At 37.4% G+C, this 27,684-nt stretch overlaps 3 protein-coding genes and 1 long non-coding RNA gene across 5 annotated transcripts in view; 2 read left to right on the forward strand and 2 right to left on the reverse strand.

Moving 5' to 3' along the window:
- Window positions 1–2,223: 2,223 nt before the first annotated feature.
- On the reverse strand, window positions 2,224–27,493 carry LOC123878908. Its single transcript, XR_006798911.1, has 3 exons — window positions 27,371–27,493; window positions 13,509–13,524; window positions 2,224–2,233 (listed from the first exon to the last, which is right to left on the reverse strand). It is a non-coding gene; the product is annotated as an uncharacterized LOC123878908 (long non-coding RNA).
- Window positions 4,289–6,065, reverse strand: LOC123878877 (H/ACA ribonucleoprotein complex subunit 4). Its single transcript, XM_045926251.1, has one exon. The coding sequence runs from the start codon at window positions 5,889–5,891 to the stop codon at window positions 4,356–4,358; it is 1,536 nt and encodes a 511-aa protein (XP_045782207.1). The 5' UTR covers window positions 5,892–6,065; the 3' UTR covers window positions 4,289–4,355.
- Window positions 6,433–9,125, forward strand: LOC123878899 (DNA-directed RNA polymerases I, II, and III subunit RPABC3). Its single transcript, XM_045926275.1, has 3 exons — window positions 6,433–6,761; window positions 7,927–8,049; window positions 8,862–9,125. Exons 1-3 carry the CDS (start codon window positions 6,592–6,594, stop codon window positions 9,019–9,021), a joined length of 453 nt encoding a protein of 150 aa, XP_045782231.1. The 5' UTR covers window positions 6,433–6,591; the 3' UTR covers window positions 9,022–9,125.
- LOC123878876 (single-minded homolog 1) overlaps window positions 17,642–27,684 on the forward strand; it is a 64,240-nt gene continuing 54,197 nt past the window's right edge. For both annotated transcript variants that reach the window (XM_045926250.1, XM_045926249.1), the window contains exon 1: window positions 17,642–17,836. The gene's annotated coding sequence lies outside the window, so the exon portion shown is untranslated. The remainder of the gene's footprint in view (window positions 17,837–27,684) is intronic.

Below are 27,684 nucleotides of genomic sequence, written 5' to 3' on the forward strand. Positions count from 1 at the left end.
GTGTATTAGGGTTCCGTTTTTTCTTTGGAAATACGGAACTTCAAAAAAGGTACTAAAATAAGACTGAAGAAACGAAGGTTTCAACATTACCCAAATAGTACGAATTTCATACGTATGGCAATGCTGAGTGGAACGCTTGAGAACCATAGACTAAGCTCGCTGTATACGGTTTGGTCAAGGTATAGTCTGTTGGTACCACAGAAAAAAATTACGTCTACCCATAGACAAATACCATTTATACCATGAGCGCCATCTATTGTTGAGTAACAAGCATCAAAATTAAATAGCTAACTTACCCTGGTTTCGCTTGGATTAAGGAATACAGTAGAACGCCGATTATCCGAATTAATTGGGACCGGGGTCGATTCGGATAATCGAAAATTCGGATAATCGGACATAGACTGGTAATAAAGAATAAGAATAAACGGAAGCCGCGCGACGCAAAACATGTAGTGTCTTGCCTCTAGCTTTCAACCATAACAGTTGAAATATATTTGGACTCCAGCGAGTTTCAACTTGTGACAACAAAACAAAACAAAACAAAAATTACATTACTTACTTACAGTGCTTGGTTTTAATTTTTTATATTACGCTTAGGACCGATTCGGATAATTGGCGATTCGGTTAATCGGCGTTCGGATAATCGGTGTTCTACTGTAGGTATACTGGAATATCCTACTCTCTAACAAGGCTTCCAGGATAAACTAAAAAAATTCTAAAGCCAATCGTTCACGCATCGTTTATTAACATTCAGTCAGTTCAGTAACATTTATAGAGAACTAGAGCAAACTAGATGATGTCCGCGACTTCGTCCATGTAGATTCAATTTTAAAAATCCCATGGAAACTGAGTTTTCAGGATAAATCGTAGCCTATATTGTAGCCCAGGATGGAAGCTTTACCAAATTTCATAAAAATCGTTTAAACTGGTGGGTCTTTAAGAATCCTGTGGGAGATCTCTGATTTTCCGGGAACAAAAGCAGTCTATTTCTATCCCCGGGATATATCTAAGCTAACTCGGTACCAAAAATCATAATTTGTTTAACAGATGACCCATGAAAAACTAGCAGACAGACATACACTTGCGCATTTATAGTATTAGTATAGAAGAATGGATTTAGTACCTTCATTAATAATATTATGAAGAATTTCACCATTAGAAGCTTTCTAATTGTGAAAGAATTATTAAAATCGGTTCAGTAGTTTCAGAATTTATCGATTATAAACAAATAAATCTTTATACTTACTATTTGTATAGATATAGAAATTCGTTAAAGGATAAATTAAAATACAAATGATATTACATAAATGCAGGGAACAAAACCCGTAATTTATTTCAAATTTCAACACAGAATTATTTTTATTCATAAAGGACTTTTTATTTTATTATAGTAAGTATAACTAACACTTAGGCTTAAACTAATGCTGCCGACACATTACCTTGTATTGTGGCGCGTTGCAGCTTGCAAACGCTGTAAATATGAATAATAATTATGATCGCGGTAAACTGACAGTGTTACGATCGTTGGCCGACACTGACTCAATATTGCCTGACATTTTAGTAGAAATACAAAAAGACTTGCTTACAACCGACTGATTGATTGGCCGTTAAGGGTATGCGTTGGTAGATATTAACGCATAGCCTAAACGGCCAATCAGAGGTGATTACGATCGTTACACTGTAGCTGTCAAACTACGATGTTTCACGTTAGGCTTCCAGTCATACATTTGATAGGGAGATACCCACACTACTACTAGACTAGCATTTTGTTCGAGACATGCTCCGATTGGTGGATCGTCACACTAGTGCGTTGCAACACGCCACAATGTGTCTGCACCTTAACTCTTAAGGGTGCCAGTTCACTAAAGCGGAGCGGAGCAAAAACATTTCGAATTTTGGGAAAACGACATTATCAATTATAATACTAGATGATGTCCGCCTGCGTTTATGTTTTTAAAGATCCCGTGGGAACTCTTCGATTTTGTAGGACAAAAAGTAGCACGTCTGTCCCCGGGATGCAAGCTGATAATAAAATTGCGTCAAATCGCTTAAACAGATGGGCCGTGAAAAGCTAGCAGACAGACACACTATCGCATTATAATATTAGTATGGAAGTATGGATTGAGTTGTTCTAGGCTAGAAACTAACTCAATAAAATAATGCTATCAAAATAGCCACATATACTATCCAAATTAAAAGCTACACTCCAAATTTCCACCTATCAAATCATTCTCTTAAACTGTTTCTTCCATTTCTTGCATCATTGGCGAAGTAAACTGTAATCCATTTGGCACATAAAAACAAAATTGAATCATCATTAGTCATTGAATCTAATTGGCCAGTTTAACGCTCAGCTACGCTTTAGTGGACAGGCATCCTAACACAGGTATTTGCAGCTTGAAATTTCATCAATCCATTTTACTTATGTTACCACTTAAAACAAAATTACTTAAGTAAGTAAAAAAAATGTTTAGCAATAACTAGCAAAAATTACTTAGTAATTATTATTATTGATACCTACTATTTTATTAGGATGCATAATTCACAGCTATTGATAATAAAGTGGACCCGCGGTAATCCGACAAACGTTTTGCAGGACATTGTCGAACTATCGAATTTATATATTATAGAATACTGCCTGACCCCCTATAGTCCAGATTTTTTTACAAAAGAGTACCTTGTAATCCGACAAATTACAGATGTAATGATAAGATTCTATATAATATACATACTCTGAAGTACAAATCATACTTGACAATGTATGTCAAAAATAAATTCAATAATAATAGACATGTCGGATTAGACAGGGGCCGGATTACCGGGGGTACACTGGGGGTCCACTGTCATTGATTTTCCATTTCACCTGGCAAAATAAATTGTACCCATTTGGTACCAAAAAAACAAAATTGATTTGAAGACAAGTCTATTGTGGAGTAGAAAGAAAAAGCTTACACTTTTACAAATTAAAATTTTTAAAACATAAAAAATATTTTTATTTTTTACTTAACAGGGCTCTCTCCGTCACTTGTTTCATACAATCGTAGTTCCAATTTCATTTGAATATTAAGCGACCAAAGTCCATGAAATTTTGCAGACATATTCTGGAAACTAATATCTGTGTCTGTGGTGTTTTAGATTTTTCTAAAAATATGTAGTTTTAAAATTACAGGGGCTCAAAGATTTGTATGAAAATTCTAAAGACCGCGTAACTTTGAAACCGAATATTTTAACAGAAATCTGGAAAACAACAGACATAGATATTAGTTTCTAGAATATGTCTGCAAAATTTCATGGACTTTGGTTGCTTAATATTCAAATGAAATTGGAACCACGATTGTATGAAACGAGTGACGGAGAGAGCCCTCTTAAGCTCACTTTATAGGTTTCCATACCTACAGTTTGCCAGTGGGACCAGTGTCGTGCAGCTCATAGAGGTATAAAAGTACTGCCTACCCTAGTTGTAATAGATCAATGCTTATTTCCCATGACCTGCCAGAAAATAAGTTCATACCTTACTGCTTACCCTGGCTTTAAACCCTATGCACGCCACTGAGTGGGACCCTGTCTCTAAGTTTGAAATCTATAGAGTGCACTTTGACTTTGCTTTGACACAGTTGAAACGAGACAGCTATATCGCTGGCATAAATCAGTCTCGTCTTAACTGAAACTTAAGTCTGAAGACAGTCAAAGTATGGCTATAGATCTCAGCCTAAACCTCTGCTGTCCTGTTGTTTGTCTGTCAGTGGGATGTATCTCATAAACTGTAAGAGTTGAAATTTTCAGTTGCCTCTACAACAAATAATCACACAAGACCACACTTCACTCTATAATATCATAAAGGCGAAAGTTTGTATGTGTGTGTGTATATGTTTGTTACTCCTTCACGCAAAAACTACAGAACGGATTTGGCTGAAATTTAGAATGGAGATAGATAATATCCTGGATTAGCACATAGGCTGCTTTTTATCCCCGAAAATCAAAGAATTCCCATAGGATTTCGAAAAACCTAAATCCATGCAGACAAAGTCACGGGCATCAGCTAGTAAAAATTAAAAAGTACAGTGTTATAATAATATCTGGTATGATGGTATGGAACCCTTCGTATGGGACTTAGACTTGGACTTAAGCAGTTTATTCAAATAAACAGCTTAAGTCAAAGTTTAACTTAAGACTATCGTATAGTCACAAAACACGAACAAAGTATATTATTTGCCTTTAGATACAAAATGTTGTCTTGAATGTTGCAATATTTAACGACTACCTGAGTAAGCCCATGTACACATAAGTATAAACTTTAGATCACATTTATTTCATGTTTAGTTTATGTACAACAAGATTTACTTCTACATATATATTCACTGTTCTTCTTTTTCTTGGTGTTTGTCCTTCTTCTTCTTCTTTTTCTTCTCTTTACGTACAGAGCCATCTGCGTTCGCTTCTGATGACTCTGCTACTGGCTCTGCTTCTACTGTTGTGTCTGCTTCTGCTTCGGTGTCACGCTTCTTCTTCTTCTTTTTCTTCTCCGATTTCGCTTCTACTGAATCATTAGGATCTTCTGCATTTGCTGTGCTTGCTGTTCTTTTCCTACCACCTTCTTCCACTGTACCCTCTCCATTTTCTGTCTTTTTCTGACCTTTATATTCAACGTAGCTGTTCAGCCATTCCTTCGGAGTATTCTCATTGGGTTTGCCAAACTTATCCAGCTTCCCTTGTTGAATTAACATCTTCTTTTGAGACGCTTTTGGTCCTAACCCCCATTTGCGAGGGTAGGTATCCCTCTCCATAATAACCCTTTTTAATTTCGCTGCAACTCCATGGTCACAGCATGCCATTGTTGATGTTGTCATAAGCGCTATAGCTAACGCCACAGCTTCCCCTTTTGCTGTGACTATGACAATTTCTTGATCAATTTCTATTCCATCTTCGTACCTTAGAATTCCAGGTAAGAGTACCTTTGCCCCATAACAAACTGCATTAATAGCGCTGTCCTTGATAAAGATCCTTTTATGAGCGATCAATAAACCCTCCAATGGTTTAATAACTCTACGTAGATACGTTTCATCTTTGTGGTTTTCATAAGCCCATTGGGCGTCTAAAATATCATGCATCGTCACCATACCTTCTTTCTCACCAGATATGCCAGATCTTACTCGTCGCAGCTCTATCATCTGTCCACCGACTCCAAGCATCAATCCCAAATGGACGCACATGGTACGTATATACGAACCAGCTTCGCAACTAACCCAGAAGATGCCTATGTTACGTTCCTGGTCATAATCGAGTAGCTTGCTGTCATAAACTGTGCGAACCCGAAGCTGACGTTTTACAGCAGATATTAATGGCGGACGCTGGAACAAAGCACCACGCAACTTCTCCAAGCCTTGAGTGACTTTCTGGATGTTTTCAACAGCTGAATGTAGATTAAAAATAGCTACGTACTCCTTACCAGCATTCTGTTGGGACTTGACCAGCCGCGTAGCTCGGTCTATGCACACAATTAAGCACCCGGTAACCTTAGGGTCCAAGGTTCCGGAATGGCCCGTCTTCTCAACTTTTAGTATCCTTTTTATCCATGAAACGACTTCGTGGGAGCTTGGGTTGCTAGGTTTATCGACGTTGATAAAGCCGGATTTAACGTATTCAGAAATCGAGCGTTTTAACGGCGAACTGCCAAAAGGAAGCGGCGTGTAGTGGTTAGTGCGCACATTGAGTCTATCGAAATTCTTCAATAATAAAGGCCAGTAGGCTGTATCCAGCTTAGTAACGCTCTCCGAAGGCTCGATCTTGAAGTCTCCCAGCTTCTGGAACGCGCCAAGGGTCACCGCATCTTTATTTTTCTTTTTCTTCTTCTCTGTAAACACTTCGGTACCCGGCGGTAGCACGTCCGTCATGTTGATTCCTTGAATTAAAGTTCGAACACTGCACTGAACGTTCTATACACAGCGTATTGTGATTAACTTGTAAATTAATAACGAACTAAACGAATAATTTTAATGTTTGTAAACCAACACGTGTAAAACGAGATGTACCTACAGAAAGAGGTTAGTTTTTTGGTTTGACATTTGACATTACAGAGTAAGCATAGAGTAGCAAGAGGAGGCATAGAGTTTTGACATTTGACAGAACAACGAGATGCGCATGGCGATATTTGAGTTGCTTTTACAAGGACTGCTATTATGATCACGAGGATTGGTTGTGATTTCATCAAAATAATAAAACTAATTAATAAAGATATTGGAGAATATTTCTCAAAAATTTTACGACAAAACTGAGATAGTTATAAAGCTAAAACCCTATTTTGTATTATAAAAAGGATTCCGATAATATCACTGCCGTTTAAGTAACATCTCTCCTAGCATACTTTATAGTTTATAAAACGTAAATGATTGTCAAAATGACAGACGACTAAGTCAATTGACCACAGACAATTGACAATTGTCAATTTTTGCCCAAAAATTAGCGGCGTGTTCTTTGCTTGTCTCTTTTGTTTGTTATTATTTTAGTAATAATTATTATATTACTATTAGACGTTAGAACTTAATAAATGTTATTTAAGCTAGATACGCTTTAAACTTGGTGTTCGTTACCACAATGGCGGGAGTGTTATTCGAGGACATATTTAATGTAAAAGACATGGATCCAGAGGGAAAGAAGTTCGACCGAGTCAGCAGACTGCATTGTGAATCGGAGTCTTTCAAAATGGATCTAATATTGGATATAAACTCATGGATATATCCTATGGAGCTTGGTGATAAGTTTAGGTGGGTAACCAATTTTGTTTAAATATATAGACAAGCGTTTAGCTGCAATCCTGCAAGTAAGAAATGGTCTAGAAGATGCTTATTTACTCTTGACTTAAAGGTACCTACTACCCGTAGTAAAAATGAAGGGAAATCTGATGCTGGAAGGTTCCATTGGTGGTTCAATTATAAACGAAAAATCATCGTTTCTTGCTGGTCCTTCTCTGTAGGAAAGGAACTCCCAACCAGTGGTGCTTTTGATAGTTCAAAAGTCCTTGTAAAAGATTAAGTGAATAAAAATATTTTGAATTTAGAATGCCTGGCCTGGGAACTCTGCGATCCTGAATTGGTGATATATCAAATATTAGACTATGGTGACAAAATCATAGAAAAATAGGGCTTCCTGCGTCAAATGTGACACCTTCCATTGACATTTGACGCCTGCCAGTGATGTTGAAGCCTCAACGTTATTTTAGAAGTACCCTAAATGTCATGAACAGCAGATAGGTGATGTGAAGATTACGGTTTCCTGGAATCAACATACAGGTCAAAAAATTCTTGAACACACTCTCCAGTGAGGCTCCTAAATATAGCTATACTCCTTATGGATGTCCTATGAATCTTTTCATTTCTGATTTGATCACATAGGGAAACTCCAAGCAATGGTCTTGGGTAATTTTATTCCATACTAGCCGATGCCCGCGACTTCGCATGCGTGGATTTAGGTTTTTCGAAATCCCGTGGGAACTCTTTGATTGTCCGGGATAAAAAGTAGCCTATGTGCTAATTCAAATTCAAATTCAAATTATTTTTATTCAATTAAACTTTTACAAGTGCTTTTGAATCGTCAAAATAATCTACCACTGGTTCGGAATGCTGTTCCTACCGAGAAGAACCAGCAAGAAACTCGGCGGTTGCTCTTTTCAAATGTACAATTTACAATAATATGCCATACTGTATACAGGGTAATATCATACCATCATCATCATCATCATCAGGGTATAATCCAGGGTATAATCTATCTCCATTCTAAATTTCAGCCCGATCCGTCCAGTTGTTTTTGCGTGAAGAAGTAACAAACATACACACATACACACAAACTTTCGCCTTTATAATATTAGTGTGATAGTGTGATATCAACAACTCTGTTGCTCAGAAAGTGATGAATGTCTATTTATATTTTCAGATTGGTTTTAGCAACAACTCTGCGAGAGAATGGATATCCAGATGGTGGTGAATGGAATCCCTTAGAGACTGAAGGCAATAGGGCAGACAGTTTTGAATATGTTATGTATGGGAAGGTTTATAAGTAAGTAAACCAAACAAGAGTGAATAGCCACCTTCTCGGTAAACACGTCCCATCTTAGACCACATCATCACTTTCCATCAGGTGTGATTGTGGTCAAGCGCCATATAGTGAATTAAAAAGAAAAAAGTAATAAGCATCTATTAACTAGAATTGCATGAAAATTCCGCTATGTGGAAAATCACAATTTTTCGGGAGACTTTTAAACTTAAAACTTTTTGAAAAAATATGCTTTACTTTAAAATCAAAATCACATAGCTAAAAAGATTATCTGTTCTGTACTCAGTTATTTTTTCCCCGACATTTTGGATGATAAATTAGAAACTGTTATGCATAAAAATCTGTTTTAGAATATACAGGTAAAGCCCTTTCATATTATACCCCGCTTGGTATAGTTATTTTACTTTGAAAATTGAAAATACTAATCAATTATTTGTTCATGAAATTTTTTTTTTTTTTTGTGATGCAACTACAAATTCACGGTTTTCGGATTTTTTCCTTTACTTGTACTATAAGACCTACCTACTTGCCAAATTTCATGATTTTAGGTCAACAGGAAGTACCCTATAGATTTTCTTGACAGACACGACGGACGGACAGACAGACAGACAACAAAGGGATCCTATGAGGGTTCCGTTTTTCCTTTTGAGATAAGAACCCTAAAAATTATACCCATTCCCACAAATGACTTATATTATAATAAGCAAAGAATGTAACAAAAATATTATATTCTTTAAGGTTAATAAATATGTAAATAAAATAAAAAGGCTCTTTTGCTTTCGAGGCAGCTAAAAATTTTCACTTCAATGTTGCAGGATAGATGGTGACGAGGTGGCAATGGAGCCAGCGGCGCGGCTGTCGGCGTACGTCAGTTTCGGCGGCCTGCTGATGAGGCTGCAGGGGGACGCCAACAACCTGCACGGGTTCGAGGTGGACCAGCACATGTACTTGCTCATGAAGAAGCTGGCCTTCTAATTACTACTGCATTTTTATTTGGAAGACTCTAAACTGCCACGAGTGGTTGTTTAGTCTTCTGACATAGCCACATAGCCCATTTAAACGAAACAGTCAGTCAGTTGCCAGTTAAACAACTACAAATAAATAATGTTTGTCCCAGAAAGCCAAAGAGAGTTATCAATTTGACAGATTTTTGTTTCGTCGGATTTTCTAGTAGCTTACTTTAAGAAAATCGAAAAGTTCCCACAGGATTTCATAAAGTTATATCCATGTGGGCATGACCTAGTTAATATCACACTATCACACTTCACACTAATATTATAAAGGCGAAAGTTTGTATGTGTGTGTGTGTGTTTGTTATTCCTTCACGCAAAAACTACTGGACGGATTTGGCTGAAATTCGGAATGGAGATAGATATTATCCTGGATTAGCACATAGGCTACTTTTTATCCCGGAAAACCAAAGAGTTCCCACGGGATTTCGAAAAATCTAAATCCACGCGGACGAAGTCGCGGGCGTCAGCTAGTGTAATATAAAATTGTCAAGTTTGGGATTTATTGAACACTAGATGAAGCCCGCGACATCGTCCGCTTAAATTAAGTTTTTTAAAAATCCCATGGGAACTCTTAGTTTTCCGCGATAAAAAGTTGCCTCTGTCATTTTCTGGGATGCTAGCTACCTCTGTACCCATATAAATCGATTGAACAGATGGGCCTTTAAGAATCCCACGGGAACTCTTTGATTTTCCAGAATAAAAGTAGCCTATGTCCTTCTTTGGGATATAAGCTAACTCTGTAGCTATCAAAATCAGTTAAACTGTTGGGCCGTGAAAAGCTAGCAAACAGACAGACAGACACACTTTCGCACTTATAATATTAGTATGGATTTACTTTGACTTCCGACATAAATCTCGTTTTCACAGTCACAGTACTATCAACTCAGCTACACAAAATATTATGTAATGATAGTGTGGACTTCGTCTGTGTTGGTGTTAGCTGGCGGGCGTGCTCTGCCTTTTTGGAGTGTTTTTTTTGTTAAAACTGACTGGAAAGCGCTCTAAGGGGGTGCAGTGCGTGTGTCGGCGAGCGCCGGCACAGACGGGGTCCATACTTGTATAGTTTAACTAACTTGTTACAAATAACTACAAACTTGACATTGGCTAATCTTTGTAAAGCCAGACGAGAGAGAAAAAAAAAATTATAGTGTAAATAGGTACTCATACACAGATTCTATACAAACAAATTAGCAAAATGTTTCTAAAATGCACAATTAAATCAGAATCGGATATTCCTATTTTAATTATTTAGTAAAATAAAATAGATTTTAAGAAATAAAAATGTTAATTGTACATTTTTGATAACTGTGTCTTATTTACCCTCTAATTAGAGTCCTGTATCTCAAAAGGAAAGACGGAACCCTTATAGGATCACTTTGTTGTCTGTCTGTACGTCCGTCCATCGTGTCTGTCAAGAAAACATAGGGTACTTCCTGTTGACCTAGAATCATGAAATTTGGCAGGTAGGTAGGTCTTATAGCACAAGTAAAGGAATAAATCTGAAAACCGTGAATTTGTGGTTACATCATTAAAAAAATTAAAATGTGTTTCAATTTTCAAAGTAAGATAACAATTCTAAGTGGGGTATCATATGAAAGGGCTTTACCTGTACATTCTAAGACAGATTTTTATTAATTTTTATGCATCATAGTTTTTGATTTATCGTGCAAAATGTCGGAAAAATACCCGAGTACGGAACTCTCGGTGCGCGAGTGACTCGCACTTGGCCGGTTTTTTTATAAAATCATCCAGTTGTGATAGGACTTGAAAAATCAAAAATCTAATTTTATTAAGAAAAATTAAGTGGCGCCATCTTGTGGCAGATTAAACAGTAACTAGCATTGGAAATGGCGCCATCTATATGGGAGTAGCAATATCAGCTGTTTTAATTCTTTTTCCCACCGACAGATAGCATTCAATACATGTATTTTTATTGTAATAATCAATCTTATTCGATAAAAAAAAATTCAAAGCTTTTGCGTGGAAAATTATAACAAATTTATATTACTCTGCAATAATTAAATTATTTATTCTTTTCCATTTAATTATTTTAATGTGTCGTAAAAGTGCCATCTAGTATCGAGTAGCAAGCAAAGAGCAATGTTTAGTGCTGACATCTAGTATGCAATAGGCCAAAAAACTAAATTTTACGCCATCTACCGAAAAGTTTTTGAACTATTTTATTGAGTACTAATCTATAGTACTCAAGATGGCAGCACTTACATTTTCCGCAAGAGCTCATGTAATACAAATATTTTTGAGGTTTCCTAGATTAGTTATTTTTCAAGGTTTTCCAGGGGTTTTGGATAAAAATGAAAAGTTCGAAAATATGTAATTCTTATCTACTTATAACTTTATTCGATTTTCAAGTTACATCATATTATTGTAAAATTCTGAACATCTAAAATCTAAATTATTAAAACAATGAACCTAAAACTAAAAACCTTAAAAAATATAATATACCTAACTAAAACAAGTGTAAATTAAAAATTTATAACACCCCCGACAAGTGAAGGTTACAGTAACTAGAAAAAAGCTGATAACTTTCAAACGGCTGAACCGATTTTCTCGGATCATAGCTAAGAACACTCTCGATCAAACCACCTTTCAAACAAAAAAAAACTAAATTAAAATCGGTTCATTCGTTTAGGCGCTACGATGCCACAGACAGATACACAGATACACACGTCAAACTTATAACACCCCTCTTTTTGGGTCGGGGGTTAATAAAATATTAAAACAAGTTCCTTTAGGCAAGGTTCGGAAGATACTGGCAGCAGTATTGCGCTGCCAGTATCTTCGGAACCTTGCCTAGCCCTAAAGGGACTTATTCTTTATCTAATAAACCAATACACACTCAATATCACTCGATGGTAATATTCAAACACCAGTTAAAATGGTAAAATAAGGCTCATCAGACATTATTTCAAAACATTGCAGCTACATTTTATTGAATAAATCATTTATTCATTCAAAGTCAAAGTCAAAATCATTTATTCAAAGTAGGTAGGTACAATTGTACTCCTTTTGATGGTCGAAATTGTTAAATTTGTTAAAACTTAAAACTAAAGCTTTATTCATTCATTCACTCATACCTACATTTCTGTTGTGGTTCTTTTCAAAGGTTTATAAATCATTAGCCGATACCCACGACTTCGTTCGCATGGATGTAGGTTTTTTAAAATTCCCGTGGGAACTCTTTGATTTTCCGGGATAAAAAGTACCCTATGTGCTAATCCAGGGTATAATCTATCTCCATTCTAAATTTCAGCCTAATCCGTCCAGTAGTTTATGCGTGAAGGAGTAACAAACACACACACACACACACACACACTTTCTCCTTTATAATATTATAGTGTGACAATGTAGTAAGTACCTAAATTTCTGGAGCGAGTCAAATCCACGCTTTTTTCATACTCTAGTAAGCAAGGATTTTCACAAATTCTAACATTTCACGCGGACAAAGCCGCGGGCATATTATAATAGTACGTAGGTGACGTCGTTTCACGGCAGGGTGCATTATAATTGTCGACACGCGACATGGGAGTGCAATCACATAGGTATAGGTACCTACCGTAGGGTTGCCACCTCACGCTTCTTGATATACGGGTTATCAGCGACAAAAATACGGGTTTTAGATGTTTTTGACGTGACAACGTCTTATAATTCGATAGAGCCGGCTGCACGCACGAAAAAACAGGACTCATGCGGCGTTACCTCGCTTTGAGGCGTTCCATGTAAGGCTTGAAGTGCAAGCGAGAGCGCGGAACGAGCGACAAAGAAGCACAATCGGCCTTTGTTGTCACGTTCAACTATCGTCAGTAAACCGACTTTACAAATAACCAATTTTTTACAGGAGAGTTTTACCTACATAGATTTTTTTTAAACAGGTATACCACGAACCAAAAGATTAATTTGCTATAATCCGTCAAAAACAAAGAAATCTGTATGGTGTTGCACCATACAGATTTCTTGTCATTTCAACATGCGACATGCACCGCCCTCCCTAAACCTACATCTCCTGAGGATGCTCCGGTGTCGGGGCGAAACGTGCGTCGAGTGGTGTTGGGATTTGTGTGGTGCTGCGTGGTGGTGGTGCGTGTGCCTTTTCCTGCATGTTTATGAGTGGAAGGGCGGGCGGTGCATGTCGCATGCTGCATGTTGCACCATACAGATTTCTTTGGTTTGGCGGATTAGAGCAAATTAAGCTTTTGGTTCCTTGTATATCATGGACTTCCGCAAAATAACGCCCGCTTCTATACTACATTTAAAATAGTTAGTCATTGTTGAAGATACAGCTTTTAAAAGCTCTTAATTGAAGTGTACCTTTATAAAAATCTCTATTTTAAAATTACATTTAACTTGTACTGTGGACCTACTTAGTTTTTTCGGCTACGCGGGTAGGTAGTAGGTACCTATTGGTCGACGTATAGCCGCACAAGGAAGGACAAGGAAAATATTCTTTCTACTGGACAAAACGTCTGAATTTGGTTTCGCCAGCCAGCTCCGGCTGCATTTGTCACACTAATATTATAAAGGCGAAAGTTTGTGTGTATGTGTGTGTCTATGTTTGTTACTCCTTCACGCAAAAACTACTAGACGGATTTGGCTGGAAATGGAGATAGATAATATTATCCTGGATTAGCACATAGGTTACTTTTTATCCGGGAAAACCAAAGAGTTCCCACGGGATTTCGAAAAATCTAAATCCACGCGGACGAAGTCGCGGGCATCAGCTAGTTAAAAAATAAAACGAACCCATAACCGCTGAATGTTAGCTCAATTAATTTCTACATTTTTTCCCATTCAAAAATTTTCATCCGAAAATAAATCAATTAACACAGCATACGTTCGGAAAGGAGGTATGAAATAAAACAACTTTAAAACAAAGCCAATCAGAAACACGTGACCTCGTTAGTGGCGCGTGCGATGAGGGCGACGAGGGATGAAGGAGAAAAGGCATAAGGGAAGATGAAGTCAGTCGTTAAAACGGTTAAAACCATCACATTAGGTAATATGAAAAAACCGGCCAAGTGCGAGTCAGACTCGCGCACTGAGGGTACTCCGTACTCGGGTATTTTTTTCTAACATTTAGCACTATAAATCAAAAACTATTATGGGCAGATAGACAGACAGACAGACAGACGGACGGACGGACGAACGGACGGACGGACGGACGGACGGATTTTTATTTATTTTTATGCATAGGTACTAAATTTTATTCACGGTTGAAACTCAGCCGCAACTCAAACCGTAGTTAGATAGATCTAGGTAATTTACACATATTTTTTGAGTTTTGGGAAGTTTGATAAATGAGTAGGTAGGTATTATGGCCCAAACTATTAGCAAGCTGAAGTGGTAGTGGGCAGGCCATGCCTGTCGTAGAGGCGATGGCCGTTGGAGCCGGATAGTTCTTGAGTGGAGACCGCGTTTAAGCAAGCGTATAGTGTGGGACGCCCCCCAGCACGATGGACTGACGTTAAGTAGAAAGCGGCTGGCAGGAAGTGGCTGGATGAGGAAGGCTGAGGACCGGGTGTGGTGGCGCTCTATAGGGAAGGCCTATGTCCAACAGTGGATGTCCACAGGCTGATGATGATGATGAGGTTTATGAGAAAAAAGTCTGGGAATTTCTGATGTAGATGATTATTCTACGTAAGTACCTACAATAAAAGGTGATAATTACAGGCACATCGCTCCCCGCGCGCCATTTTGTTACAAATTGAACTAATTTGTAGACACCTCCCCATTAGCGCAGGGCTGCTACAGAATTTGAAGACAATGACGGATAATGCTTAGGAGTTAGGACATCTGCCTCCTAATCGGAGGTCAGGGGTTTGATTCCGGGCACGCACCTCTTACTTAAAAGAGTTATACAGGCGTGTTAAGCAATTAAAACACACTCACTTACACGGTGAAGGAAAATATCGTGCATTAATGTTCTTAAAAGTGTGTGTGTGTGTGTGTGCGTGCATGAATGTGTGAGATAATTTTTTTTTGGGTAGTCGTGTAACAAATACCTACGTACCTAACTTATTAATTTATAATCTTAATAATCTTATTAATATAATCTTAATATAACTTATTAATTTATAGTCTGTCAAATAGGTCCATCCATTCACACAGATACTTACCTATACCTACCTATGTCTGTCTGTTCTGTTTGAACGAGCTAATCGTCGGAACGGCTAGACCTATTTTAACAAGACTTTCACTGACTACTTAGTAGAGGATTAGACAACGAGTAACATAGGCTACTTTTTAACCGACTTTCAAAAATGGAGGAGTTGTGTTTTTCATACCTACCTGGCTATACCTACCTACTGGCAAATGTACCTACGTACCTACTTATATTAACTGTACCTACATAAGAAGGTACATGGTAGGTACATATATAAAAAAAATATATAATATTTTTGATATTTTAGGGTGACTCGGTGCGATGGGGCCATAAGGCATATAGTTCACATTTTAGATAGAAGTAAAAAAAAAAACAAAGTAGGTACATACCTATTTAAAATTAAATCTTTTTGAAGCAAATTAATACTTAATTTTATAGTAAGTAAATAGGAATTCAGATACTCTAAATTCGGTAGGTATTTTTAAAAATAAAATAAAAAAAGCTCTAAACTAAACTGTAACAATAGCGTGTAGATCAATAAAATAAGAGTTCATTTATTTTTATTCGATAATAAACAAGAATAATCTCAAACAATACAATATAGATGATACAATAAAATATAAATTCAACAACAGTTTTGCGACGCCTTCCAAATAATTTGAATTCAAAATTGGAAGCACCTGCGTATCTCTCAGCGCTATTGGCTCAAGCGTGACCAACCAGCGCACGCCTTTTCTAGTAGGCGGGAAGAGGCAAACGTCAGATGCAAATGACGTTTTTATTTTTTTTCACAAACCGGTTTGAGGCTTTTGTTTGGTCTTTTAGAGCTGAAATGGTTATTTTATGCTCCGAGGTTTCTTTATGATGTTGGCTTTGGATTGAGAATTAACGATACATATGTCGTTTTTACGGTAACGACATAATAATAATTTTTAGATAAACTATCTAGCTGTTGGTAAAGCTTCTGTTTGTAGCTTATTGAGAAAATAACGATAAGTGCTAAGCACTTTCATAATATTAATATAACTATAGAAAATAGTTTCATATTTGTGCCTTTTGAGGTAAGTAAGTAGAAACCATGGGTTCGTGTGGCAAGGATGCTACTTAGATCCTTTTTAAGGACCTGCCATCGCATCCTCGGAGTCCACTGGTGACCGGAGGGCTGCCAGTTACCTCGGTCAGCATATTAGTCTCGCTCACAGAATTAGAAGTACGCCTAGTCTGGCTATTCAATGAGGTAAGTGGTAACGCAGCCAACGTTCTGGGCATCTTTGCCTGTTACAGTGGTTTAGAATTTAGATGATATTTTCAACCTTATTGGTTGAACTATTGTAGTAGTAAATACTTAAATACTATCTACTTATCTGTTATTTACAAACAATTTTGCAAAATAAATTTGATTTGATTTAATTTGTATTTTTTTTGTCATATTTAAGTAAGTAGTTAGGTACCTACTTACCTATTTAAAAAATAAAATATTAGATACCTACTTAATGAATAGGTAAAACTGGGCGTTGCATATTGCAGCTGCACGCTAGATACCTATCTAGTCTAGGTATCTATTATACTTCTTACAGGCTTTGTAGATGACAGGTCCCGAATAATCCAAAGGATTCTTATGATATTTCTAAAAAAATAAGAAGAAGAAGTTATACTTAGTTCCCTAAGCGTAGGTAAGTATAAGTACTTACTTAGATAGGTAGGTAATATCCACGCAGGTGAATTTTATTTGCATCTGCTATCCATTTTCTGTTTATTTCCCAATGAACCAATATTGGCAAAGAGATACTTAGCTAGTCAGGTGTATCCTGAAGACAGAGATTGCATAATTTTCATCCTAGAATTTCAAAGAATCCCTAAGGTAGGTACGAGATTTGGAAGAAACTTAAGCGGGTAAAGTCGCAAGCAACAGCTATTTTATTATAAATCAAAAGCAAATCTCAGTGCGAGTTTATCACACCTCAGTCACCCCTCCAGCCCTCCTGTTCCCTCCCGCCGGGAGAAAACGGGACACCTCAGTTCATAACCTACGCCCGCGACGATGCGACGCGTTTAAAACGATGACCTTTTAACCTATCACCTATGACTCTCTGTGAATTAGTGGTAATCAATTAAAAAAAATCTTTTTTTATCTCTGGATATTGTGTAAAAAAAGTGTACAACGAACCTTACGTTTAAAAAACCTTATTTTTTTTGAGTGACAGTTTTTATCTGTGACCTAATTAATTATTTTTTTACTGATTTTTAATCTGATAGAGCATCAGAACAATAGTTTTATAGATAGGTGGTTCTTTTTTTTTTTGAGAAAAGGTGTTTTAAAATAATTTAGGTAATTAATTCTAAATATGTAAATATATAAATTATTTTTAGTAAAAAAAAATTAAATAAGACAATTTTTTTAAGTTGATTTGATGAGAGCTATTTTTTAGTAAAAAAATATTATTTCATTTTCTTAAAGTGGTGACGAAATAAAGTGCATATAAAAAAGAAAATATCTAAAGTGAATTTGAATTTAGAATGTTTAATAAAGGATAACTAATTGCGTTCTAAATTTAAAAAATGTTACCTGTGTGTTCTGAAAACAAAATGGAGACTATTCAAAAAGTGCTGAAAATGGCCGTTACACTTTCCAGGAAGCATCTTACAGGATTCTTATAAGGTATTTTTTATTATGTAGAGTCTTTTAGACTTGTTTAATATAACGTACCTACCTACGTATCCAGGTAAATACTTACTTATTTTACATAAGGTATTTACTTAAGCTACATAAGTAGCATACCTAAGTTTACCTAAGTAGCATAGGCTATATTAATTTTTTTTATTAGAGATCTCTACGAAAATTGTAATAAGCTACAATAAGCGGGTTGCTATTATACTTATTTACATAAGTATAAACAACTAACGACCCGCCCCGGCTTCGCACGGGTGGACACTACCACGAAAAATCCTATCTATTTTCCGGGATAAAATATAACCTATACGGATTCGGAAGAATCCCTCTAAGTAATGGTAAAAGAAATTTTGAAATCGGTCCAGTAGTTTTTGAGCCTATTCAATACAAACATACAAAAATACAAAGGTTTCCTCTTTATAATATTAGTATAGATAAGTAATAATAATAAAACAGAAATAAAACTAAATCAAAATATTTGTTTGTCCCACCTAGGTAGGCTATACTTAAGTATTTACTTAATTACTTATTCATAACTTAACTTCTCAGGTAGATTGAGACTTCCCAATTTTATTTTATTAGTTTTTTAGGCAAGTATATTTTTTTAAAATTTTTTTAAATATTTTTTTCTAAATTTCTAATTTCTATCACACTGGTCTATCCCAATTTATCACCCTTCATTACATCAATTTTAAACAGTTATAAATAATTAGGTAGGTATATGGGCTTATTAATATTATAAATGCAAAAGTGTGGTTGTCTGTCTGCTAGATTATCAACCGTTTTTGATGAAATTTGGTAGGTACAGAGTTGGCTTACATCCTGGGGACGGACATGGGTTACTTTTTGGCCCGGAAAATTAAAGCGTTCCCAAGGGATTCTCATAGGCTTATCCGTTTAATCAATTTATATAAAACTAGCCGATGCCCGCGACTTCGCCCGCGTGGATTTAGGTTTTTGAAATCCCGTGGGAACTCTTTGATTTTCCGGGATAAAAAGTAGCCTATGTGCTAATCCAGGATATTATCTATCTCCATTCCAAATTTCAGCCAAATCCGTCCAGTAGTTTTTGCGTGAAGGAGTAACAAACATACACACACACACACACACACACACACACACACACACACACACACACACACATACAAACTTTCGCCTTTATAATATTAGTGTGATTTGGTAAGTACAGAGGTAGCTTGCATCCCGGAATTTGGCCCTAGGCAACTTTACATTCTGGAAAGGCAAAAAATTCTCAAAACCTAAATCATCTAAGTACCTACCTATGACAATAAACAAATTAAGCTTGAGTAAGTGGGTAAGTACAAGGATGGGTAGGTACAAGGTACTTAGAAGGTAAGTACAAGAAGGATTTAAAGCCTCAATAGCTCAACCGGTAAAGGAGTGGACTGAAAACCGAAAGGTCGACGGTTCGAACCCCACCCGTTGCACTATTGTCGTACCTACTCCTAGCACAAGCCTGACGCTTAGTTGGAGAGGGGGAAAAAAAAAGTACAAGGAGGATGGCGGGGAGCGGGTGGATGAGGAAGGCGGAGGACCGTGTTCGGTGGCGCGCTCTTGGAAAGGCCTATGTCCAGCAGTGGATGCTTACAGGCTGATGGATTGGATTGGATAGGTACAAGGTACCTTATCATGATTACCATAATCATGATAAACCCATCGCACAAACCAAGATGGTTTCCTCTCGAAATGAGAAGGGGAAGGGTTAGGCCATATAGACCGCTAAACACATTGAGAACATCATGGAGGCATGCTGGTTTCCTCACAATGTTTTCCTTCATCGATAAAGCAAGTGATATTTATTATTTAAGTAGGTAGGTACTTACCTATCAAAGTACCTAGGTACCTAAGTACTTACCTACCTGTATAGTGGGTAGTCTTATTTTATACTTACTACTACCTACTAGTACTTAGCTGATGCCCGCGACTTCGTTTGCGTGGATGTAGGTTTTTAAAAATCCCGCGGGAACTCTTTGATTTCCGGGATAAAAAGTAGCCTAAGTATGTGCTAATCTAGGGTATAATCTATCTCCATTATAATTTCAGCCCAATCCGTCCTGTAGTTTTTGAGTGAAGGATAGTAACAAACATACACACATACCTGCACACAAATTAACTTTCCCCTTTATAATATTAGTGTGATAGTGTGATTCTGGAAAGTTAGAGGTTAATAGAAGAGGACGTAACCTTCAACGATTAGCAATACGATGCAGAGAAAAACCATGAACAAAACCAAACATTGTAATAGGTAGGTATTAGATAAATCAATGACAATAGTGATCTTGAATATTTAATGGATACGATGACTAATTGGGTAGGTACCTAACAAAATGATTCAATGAGTATTTACCTACCTACCTATTCTTTATTAACTTGGATAAATCTACCTTTGTCCCTAGTACTTACACTAATATCTATGCCTATTGTTACTGTCAAAACTTGCCTGGGCAAAATAAAAAATATTTGAAAAAAAAAACTGGGCAAGTGCGAGTCAGACTCGCGCACGAAGGGTTCTGTTCCATCCTACAAGACATAACACTATTTTTTTTTATATAAGTACCTACCTCGACAGGTCGACATGGCAAGCAGGTTATGAGGCGGGGGTCCTCCCACACACCCGCACGTCACCCGCGCTATCCCGCACCGGGTTAGTGCGGGGGCTGTGCGTGGCGTCCTCACCCCGATTGCCATCCCGACCTGTCGCGTGCTATACAAGAACTTCACTACTTATCTCATATATCATCATCAACCCAACAAAGGCCCACTGCTGGGCACGGATCTCCACAGAATGAGACAAGTGTAAATTAAAATTTTATAACACCCCCGACCAGTGAAGGTTACAGTAACTAGAAAAGAGCTGATAACTTTCAAACGGCAGAACCGATTTTCTTGGATTATAGCTAAGAACACTCTCGATCAAGCCACCTTTCAAACAAAAAAAACTAAATTAAAGTCGGTTCATTAGTTTAGGAGCTACGATGCCACAGACAGATACACAGATACACAGATTCACAGATACACAGACACACAGATACACACGTCAAACTTATAACACCCCTCTTTTTGGGTCGGGGGTTAAAAATAGGGATCAGGCTATAGGTAGTCCACCACGCTGGCGAAGTGCTAATGGCAAACTTGACACACCCACACAATCACATAACCTCCTTCCTGGCGCAGTGGGAGGTCCCGGGTTCGATTCCCGGCAGGGGTTTAAAATTTTATTGTTTCTAAATATCTGGTCTGGTGGCAGGCTTCGGCCGTGGCTAGCTACCACACTACCTGCAAAGCCGTGCTACCAAGCGATTAAGCGTTCCGGTACGATGCCGTGTAGAAACCAAAGAGGATACCTAAGTACCTATGAGTTTGATAAAAAACTGTCATACCCCTTCCAGGTTAGCCCGCTTCCATCTTAGACTGCATCATCACCAAGTGAGATTGCAATTTGCAGTCAAAGTCTAATGTACCTAGGTAGGTACCTATCGAATAAAATATGTAGGTAAATTAAAAAAAACGGCCAAGTGCGAGTCAAACTCGAATAACGAGGTTTCCGTACTTCGGAGCTAACTTCAAACGACTTAAACGAACAGATCCTATAAGGGTTCCTTTTATTCCTTTTGAGGTACGGAACCCTAAAAATATAACTCCGAAAAGTCAAAGGTGCGTGCCCGGGACCGAACCCTCCCTCTCCCGAATACAAAGGAGGCTGTCGTTATTAATATACAACCTACACTAGGTTACCTAGCTCCTAATAAGCATTCCTAAGTCCCTGACACTTCAAAATTCGAATTTCGAACACTTCACGCGCCTCGCCCTCGACTCAAACTCTCGAATCCCGCGTCCCTTTTAAAAAAGGAACATCAATTAATTCCACAAACAAGTAAAACGCAACGCAAACAAAACTCGAGCCCTCAGATACTTGGGGTGCCTGCCGCTGATAGGGCACGTTCGAGAGCGGCTCCGCTATTGGCTGGCGACTGAGCCAGACACCCCCGTGGCGGCCAATGGGGTGCGAGCAGCCACCCCGGTTCGATTTTTAAATTTCAGGCTAAATTGTGTCACAAAAAGGACAATTTGTAACTTTGAATTTGATGATGAGCATTTGCATTGGACGGTCAGAAATCGACGACCATCCCAGTTCCTCCGTCCTCACATAAACTTTAAATAATTTCATTATGTAGGTAAGTAATTAAATGTTGTGAACATTGAAGAAAAAAAGTTCGATTTTTAGGTTCGTTACACACATTCGATTCTTTGCGGGAAGTGTTTTTAACCCCCGACCCAAAAAGAGGGGTTTTATAAGTTTGACGTGTGTATCTGTGTATCTGTGTGTCTGTGTATCTGTGTATCTGACTGTGGCACCGTAGCGCCTAAACTAATGAACCGATTTTAATTTATTTTTTTTTGTTTGAAAGGTGGCTTAATAGAGAGTGTTCTTAGCTATAATCCAAGAAAATCGGTTCAGCCGTTTGAAAGTTATCTGCTCTTTTCTAGTTACTGTAACCTTCACTTGTCGGGGGTGTTTTAAATTTTTAATTTACACTTGTTGTTAGGTCCGATTTAGCGACTACAGCTGTAGGTACAGCTACTTACCCTACCTACTGTATTTCAATGCACCTGTACACATACCTACCTACTTACGCCTACGATTGTAGGATCCGGCTAAAAAACTGAACCTAAATCTGTTTTAGAATGTACCTACAGATAAAGCCCTTTCATATTATCATGATACCCCACTTGGTATTGCTATTTTACTTCGAAAATTGAAACACATTTTAATATTTTTTTAATGATATAAGTAACCATAAATTCACGGTTTTCAGATTTATTCCTTTACCTACTTGTGCTATAAGACCTACCTAAGTACCTGCCAAAATTCATGATTCTAGGTCAACCGGAGTACCCTATAGGTTTTCTTGACAGACACAAAGGGCGGACGGACAGACAGACATACAGACAGACAACAAAGTGATCCTATAAGGGTTCCATTTTCCTTTTGAGATATGGAACCCTAAAAACCTCGAAAATCGGAACTGTCTGTCTGTCGGTCTGTCGTGTACATGTCAAAAAAAATCTATAGGGTATACATACTTCCCGTTGACCTAGAATCATGAAATATGGTAGGTACCTAATAGGTATAGGTACTTAGGTCTTATAGCACAAGTAAAGGTGATCGTAAATGGTTACAAAGTGTCGGAAAAAATACCCGAGTCCGGAACCCTCGGTGTGCGAGTCTGACTCGCACTTGGCCGGTTTTTTTTACCTAATAGATCCCGTTGTCAACTTTCGGGCACGGGACCCTGAAAACATCTATAAAAGTCGATATAAATTAAGCGTGACGTCCGTCTGTGGCCTTAAAACTTGAAATTATTATGAACGGCAGATTTAAAACAAAGAATCGTTGGTATTGAGGTCAGGGGGAACAAAGCCCTGTTTTTGACTTTCCAAATGTAATTCGAGACTTGTTATGGCGTTGAGAACGAAAGCCACGTAGGTACCTAGCTGTACCTACCTATAGGCTAAAAATAGGTATCTACTAGTGCTTGAAATTAGGTCTATTCTCCGGACAGCTCCGGAGTCGGAGCGTTCCAAGTCCGGAGTTCCGGAGTTTCGAAGCTTCATTGCTAAATAATGCTTATGATTTATATATTTCTTGCACTTAAATATTTAAATGTTTAGATAGGTAAGTATGTTAAACAAAAAAAAAACTGTTAGAAAAATGAAAAGGAAACTTTACCTATTTTACGACCTGGTAAAATTGATTATAATAAGATTTTCTTTTTGGATTTTTTGTTATGTTTTCCATCCATGAAATTGATTACCTTATTTCATATGTACAATTAAGACTGTACTGTATGTACTTATATGTAAAAACTAAAAAGCTCAAGTTTTTTCTAAAAATATGAAAATCTATACCCCGGTTATGTTCACAATAACTCCGTTTTTACAAACGAATCTGTGGGTAATCTTTCGAAACTCCGGAGTTACGCCAAAACCAGAACTCCGGAGTTCAAGCCCTAGTATGTACCTACTTACCTACCTAAGTACTCACTTACTAGAGAATCTCCGAGAGGTCTTTTCGTTCAAAATTCCTTAGAGCTTGAAGACCAAAGTCTTCAACCAGTGGGTCTTGTCAGTGATGACTTAATATTATGGATCCGAGTCATGGTCGCTAAGTATGGGCCCCATAAGAAAGCTCAGTCAATCAGCGGGCGATGGAGAGAGCTATGCTTGAAGTTTCTCTACGTGATTAAATCAGAAATGAGGAGATCCGTAGGAGAACCAGAGTAACCGACGCAGCTGAGCGGGTTGCGAAGCTGATATAAACCGTGAAAGAAAAACCCAAAAAAATGTTCGTTTGTTTTAGGAACAGCTTACAAACTATTTAATAAATCGTTGTTTTCAGTAGATATTTGTTATTTAAATCATAATTTCATACCTATGGTACTTTAATAAGTAGGTATACCAAAATTTCTTATTCCTAACTAATTTAATTTTTGAGATACCTAAGTAAGTAGCCCCCGTCACAAAATTGTTCTAAAACTGAAAATTTTGAGGGCCGTTTCCTTATTTTTTAAGATAAAAAATAAATAAAAAAATATTCATACTCTACTCAATGCTCTACTCAGCTCTAAACAATGATACCCCACAAGCTAGGATAAAAAAGAAATAATTTTTTCAGCTCCTTTTTCATGTAAGTACCTACCTACGTAAATACCTATTCCCTGAAAAATTATTCAATTGAATTTCTAATTTAATATTTGATATGTGTTTTCTACAACCAAATAGCATAATTTCAGGTTTGTAACTCATTTCGTTTACGATCTAGAGACCTCTGACACACGGACAGACAGACGGACAGACGGACAGAAAGACAACAGAGTGACATTAAATAGGGCTCTGTTTTTACCCTTTAGATATGAAATCCTAAAAAGATCTTAGGTATCTAGGTATCTAAAAGATCTTACCTATAGCTGAAATAACTCCAATAGGTATATTTGCTTATAATTTGCTCATTAACATGAGGGTAGCTACCGACACACTTCCATCGCGGCGCCTCTTTTAAATCAAAAATCAAGGTTAACAGAGGACTCTCTGTCACTCGCCCCATACAAACTTAGTTTGGTTCTCATTTGAATAATATTAACCAACTAGCTGTGCCCGCGACTTCGTTCGCGTGGAATAGTGACTTTTCGGGCAGCATATTTTGAATTAATTGACATAACTTTTTTATTTATGAACCGATTGACATGAAATAAACACTAAATGTTAAGTGAAGCTTACTACAATATATTAGTGAAAACCGTATCTAAATCGAAAAAGCCGTTTCTGATATTAGCGTGCATAAACACACAGACAAACAGACAAAAAAAAATTAATTACAATTTCGGGTTCGTCATCGATATAATAACAACCCCTGCTACTTTTTTTTTATATATTTTCATTGTACAGACACCACTTTTCTACAATTTTATTATATGTACTTAATATGTATAGATCAAACTCAATGTATTTTTTTAATAATAATAATATAAGTGGGTACAAAATATGGTAGACACGTTCTTACCTAGGTACCTAATTGCCTATCTATGTCCCTGGTTTGCCAGTTTTCCGTAAATAAAACCGGGGAAGTGCGAGTTAGACTACGCGCACCGAGGGTTCCGTACTCCGCTATAATATTCCGACATTTCGCTCGATAAATCAAAAAATACTATGCATAAAAATAAATAAAAATTTGTTTTGGAATATACCTACATGTAAAACCCTTTCATAATATTATGATACTCCACATGGTATAGTTTCCTTACTTTGAAAGTTGAAAATTACCACACATGAACACATTTTTTCTATGCGATGTAACATCAAATTCACGATTTTCGGACTTTTCCTTTACTTTTGCTACAAGACCTACTTAGGTACCTTCCTGCCAAAGTTCATGATTCTGTAGGTCAACGGGAAGTTCACTATATAGATTTTCTTGACACACCACGACAGACGGACAGTCTGTCGTGGCTGTCAAGAACCTATAGGACAGACGGACAGATAGACAACAAAGTGATCCTATAAGGGTTCCGCTTTTCCTTTTGAGGTACGGAACCCTGAAAATAACCAAAATTATACAAGTTTAAAAATTTGTATGTTTGAGACCCGTATAACTTTGAAACTGAGTATTTATGGAAATCTAGAAAACCACAGACCTACGTATTTTATATCTAGATTTTAGTTCCTAGAACGTCTGTACCAAATAGTTTTCAAATGACAGCCAAACTACGTTTGTTTGGACCTCACTACTAATAAACTCCTCTCAAATAATGTTGAAACAGCACTAACGTTTGGAATCCTGCAGTGTGGATTTATTTATTTAAAAATTATCACAAATCCCTACTGCCACTTACATCGGCGCGTGCAATGTACCTACTAACTACCTAAATAACTGCAAATAATACTTAAGACGACTCATACAACACACTCACTCTCACACTCGCTTCATACAAACGTAGTTCCAATTTCATTTGAATATTAAGCAACCAAAGTCCATGAAATTTTGCAGACATATTCTAGAAACTAATATCTATCTGTGCCTATGGTTTTCCAGATTTCTGTTAAAATATTCGGTTTCAAAGTTACACGGTCTTAAAAATTTACATACAAATCTTTGAGCCCCTGTAATTTTAAAACTACATATTTTTAGAAAAATCTAAAACACAGATATTAGTTTCTAGAATATGTCTGCAAAGTTTTATGGACTTTGTTTGCTTAATTCCATTCCATTCCATCAGCCTGTATGCGTCCACTGCTGGACATAGGCCTTTCCGAGAGCGCTTAATATTCAAATGAAATTGGAACTACGATTGTATGAAGCGAGTGACGGAGAGAGCCCTGTTAAGACCTACTTACCTATGTTATTTTTGCAGGTTGTGCCGTCCACGAAGGGTTCCATAGGTACTATCGTACGAGAAATATTTTTATTTATTTTTAACTAGATCATGCCCGCGGCTTCGTCCATATGGATTTAGGTTTTGTAGTTATACCATGGGAACTCTTAGATTTTCCGGGTTAAAGAGTGGCCTATGTCAATTTCTGGGACGCAAGCCACCTCTGAACCTTTCATACAAATCGGTTAAACGGATGGACCTTTAAGAATTCCCGTGGGTACACCTTGATTTTCCGGGATAAAAAGTAGCCTATGTCCGTGCCCGGGATGGAAGCTAACTCGGTACCAAATTTCATCAAAATCGGTTAAACTGTGTTGGGTCGTGAAAAGCTTGCAGACAGACAGACACACACTTTCGTAGATACATATATGTATGTAAATATAATGATAGAGTCTGGATTTTCATGGCGGCCATTTTTAAATTTTTATTAATATTTGTTGTTATAGTGGCAATAGAAATACACATTCTGTGAAAATTTCAAACTCTTTACCTAATACGGTTCGCTAAATGGCTTGGCGGCAGGGGTCTGCCGATAGGTGGTGACAAGCCACGGCCGAAGCCTCCCACACACTCAGACCAGACCAGAAATTTTGAAATTATTAAATTCCAAAACCCCTACCGGGAATCGAACCCGGGACATCCCGCTAATAAGACCACGGCGTTTACCACTGTGCCAAGGAGGCCGTAAAGTATACAGCCCGGCTAGCATGGACAGTAGATAAAAATTATATCCCCCAATTATATCCACTGATGTCATACAAATCAGTGGATATAATCGGGTATCAGGGGGCACGGCAGTGCCCCCGCCAAGACGAGCCAAACGGCGGCCGGGGCGCTACGTACCTTTTTCTCGAAGTGTTTCGCCGTATTTTCGACCCGTCATAA

Source organism: Maniola jurtina, chromosome 26 (assembly GCF_905333055.1).
Source record: "Maniola jurtina chromosome 26, ilManJurt1.1, whole genome shotgun sequence".
NCBI lineage: Eukaryota > Metazoa > Arthropoda > Insecta > Lepidoptera > Nymphalidae > Maniola > Maniola jurtina.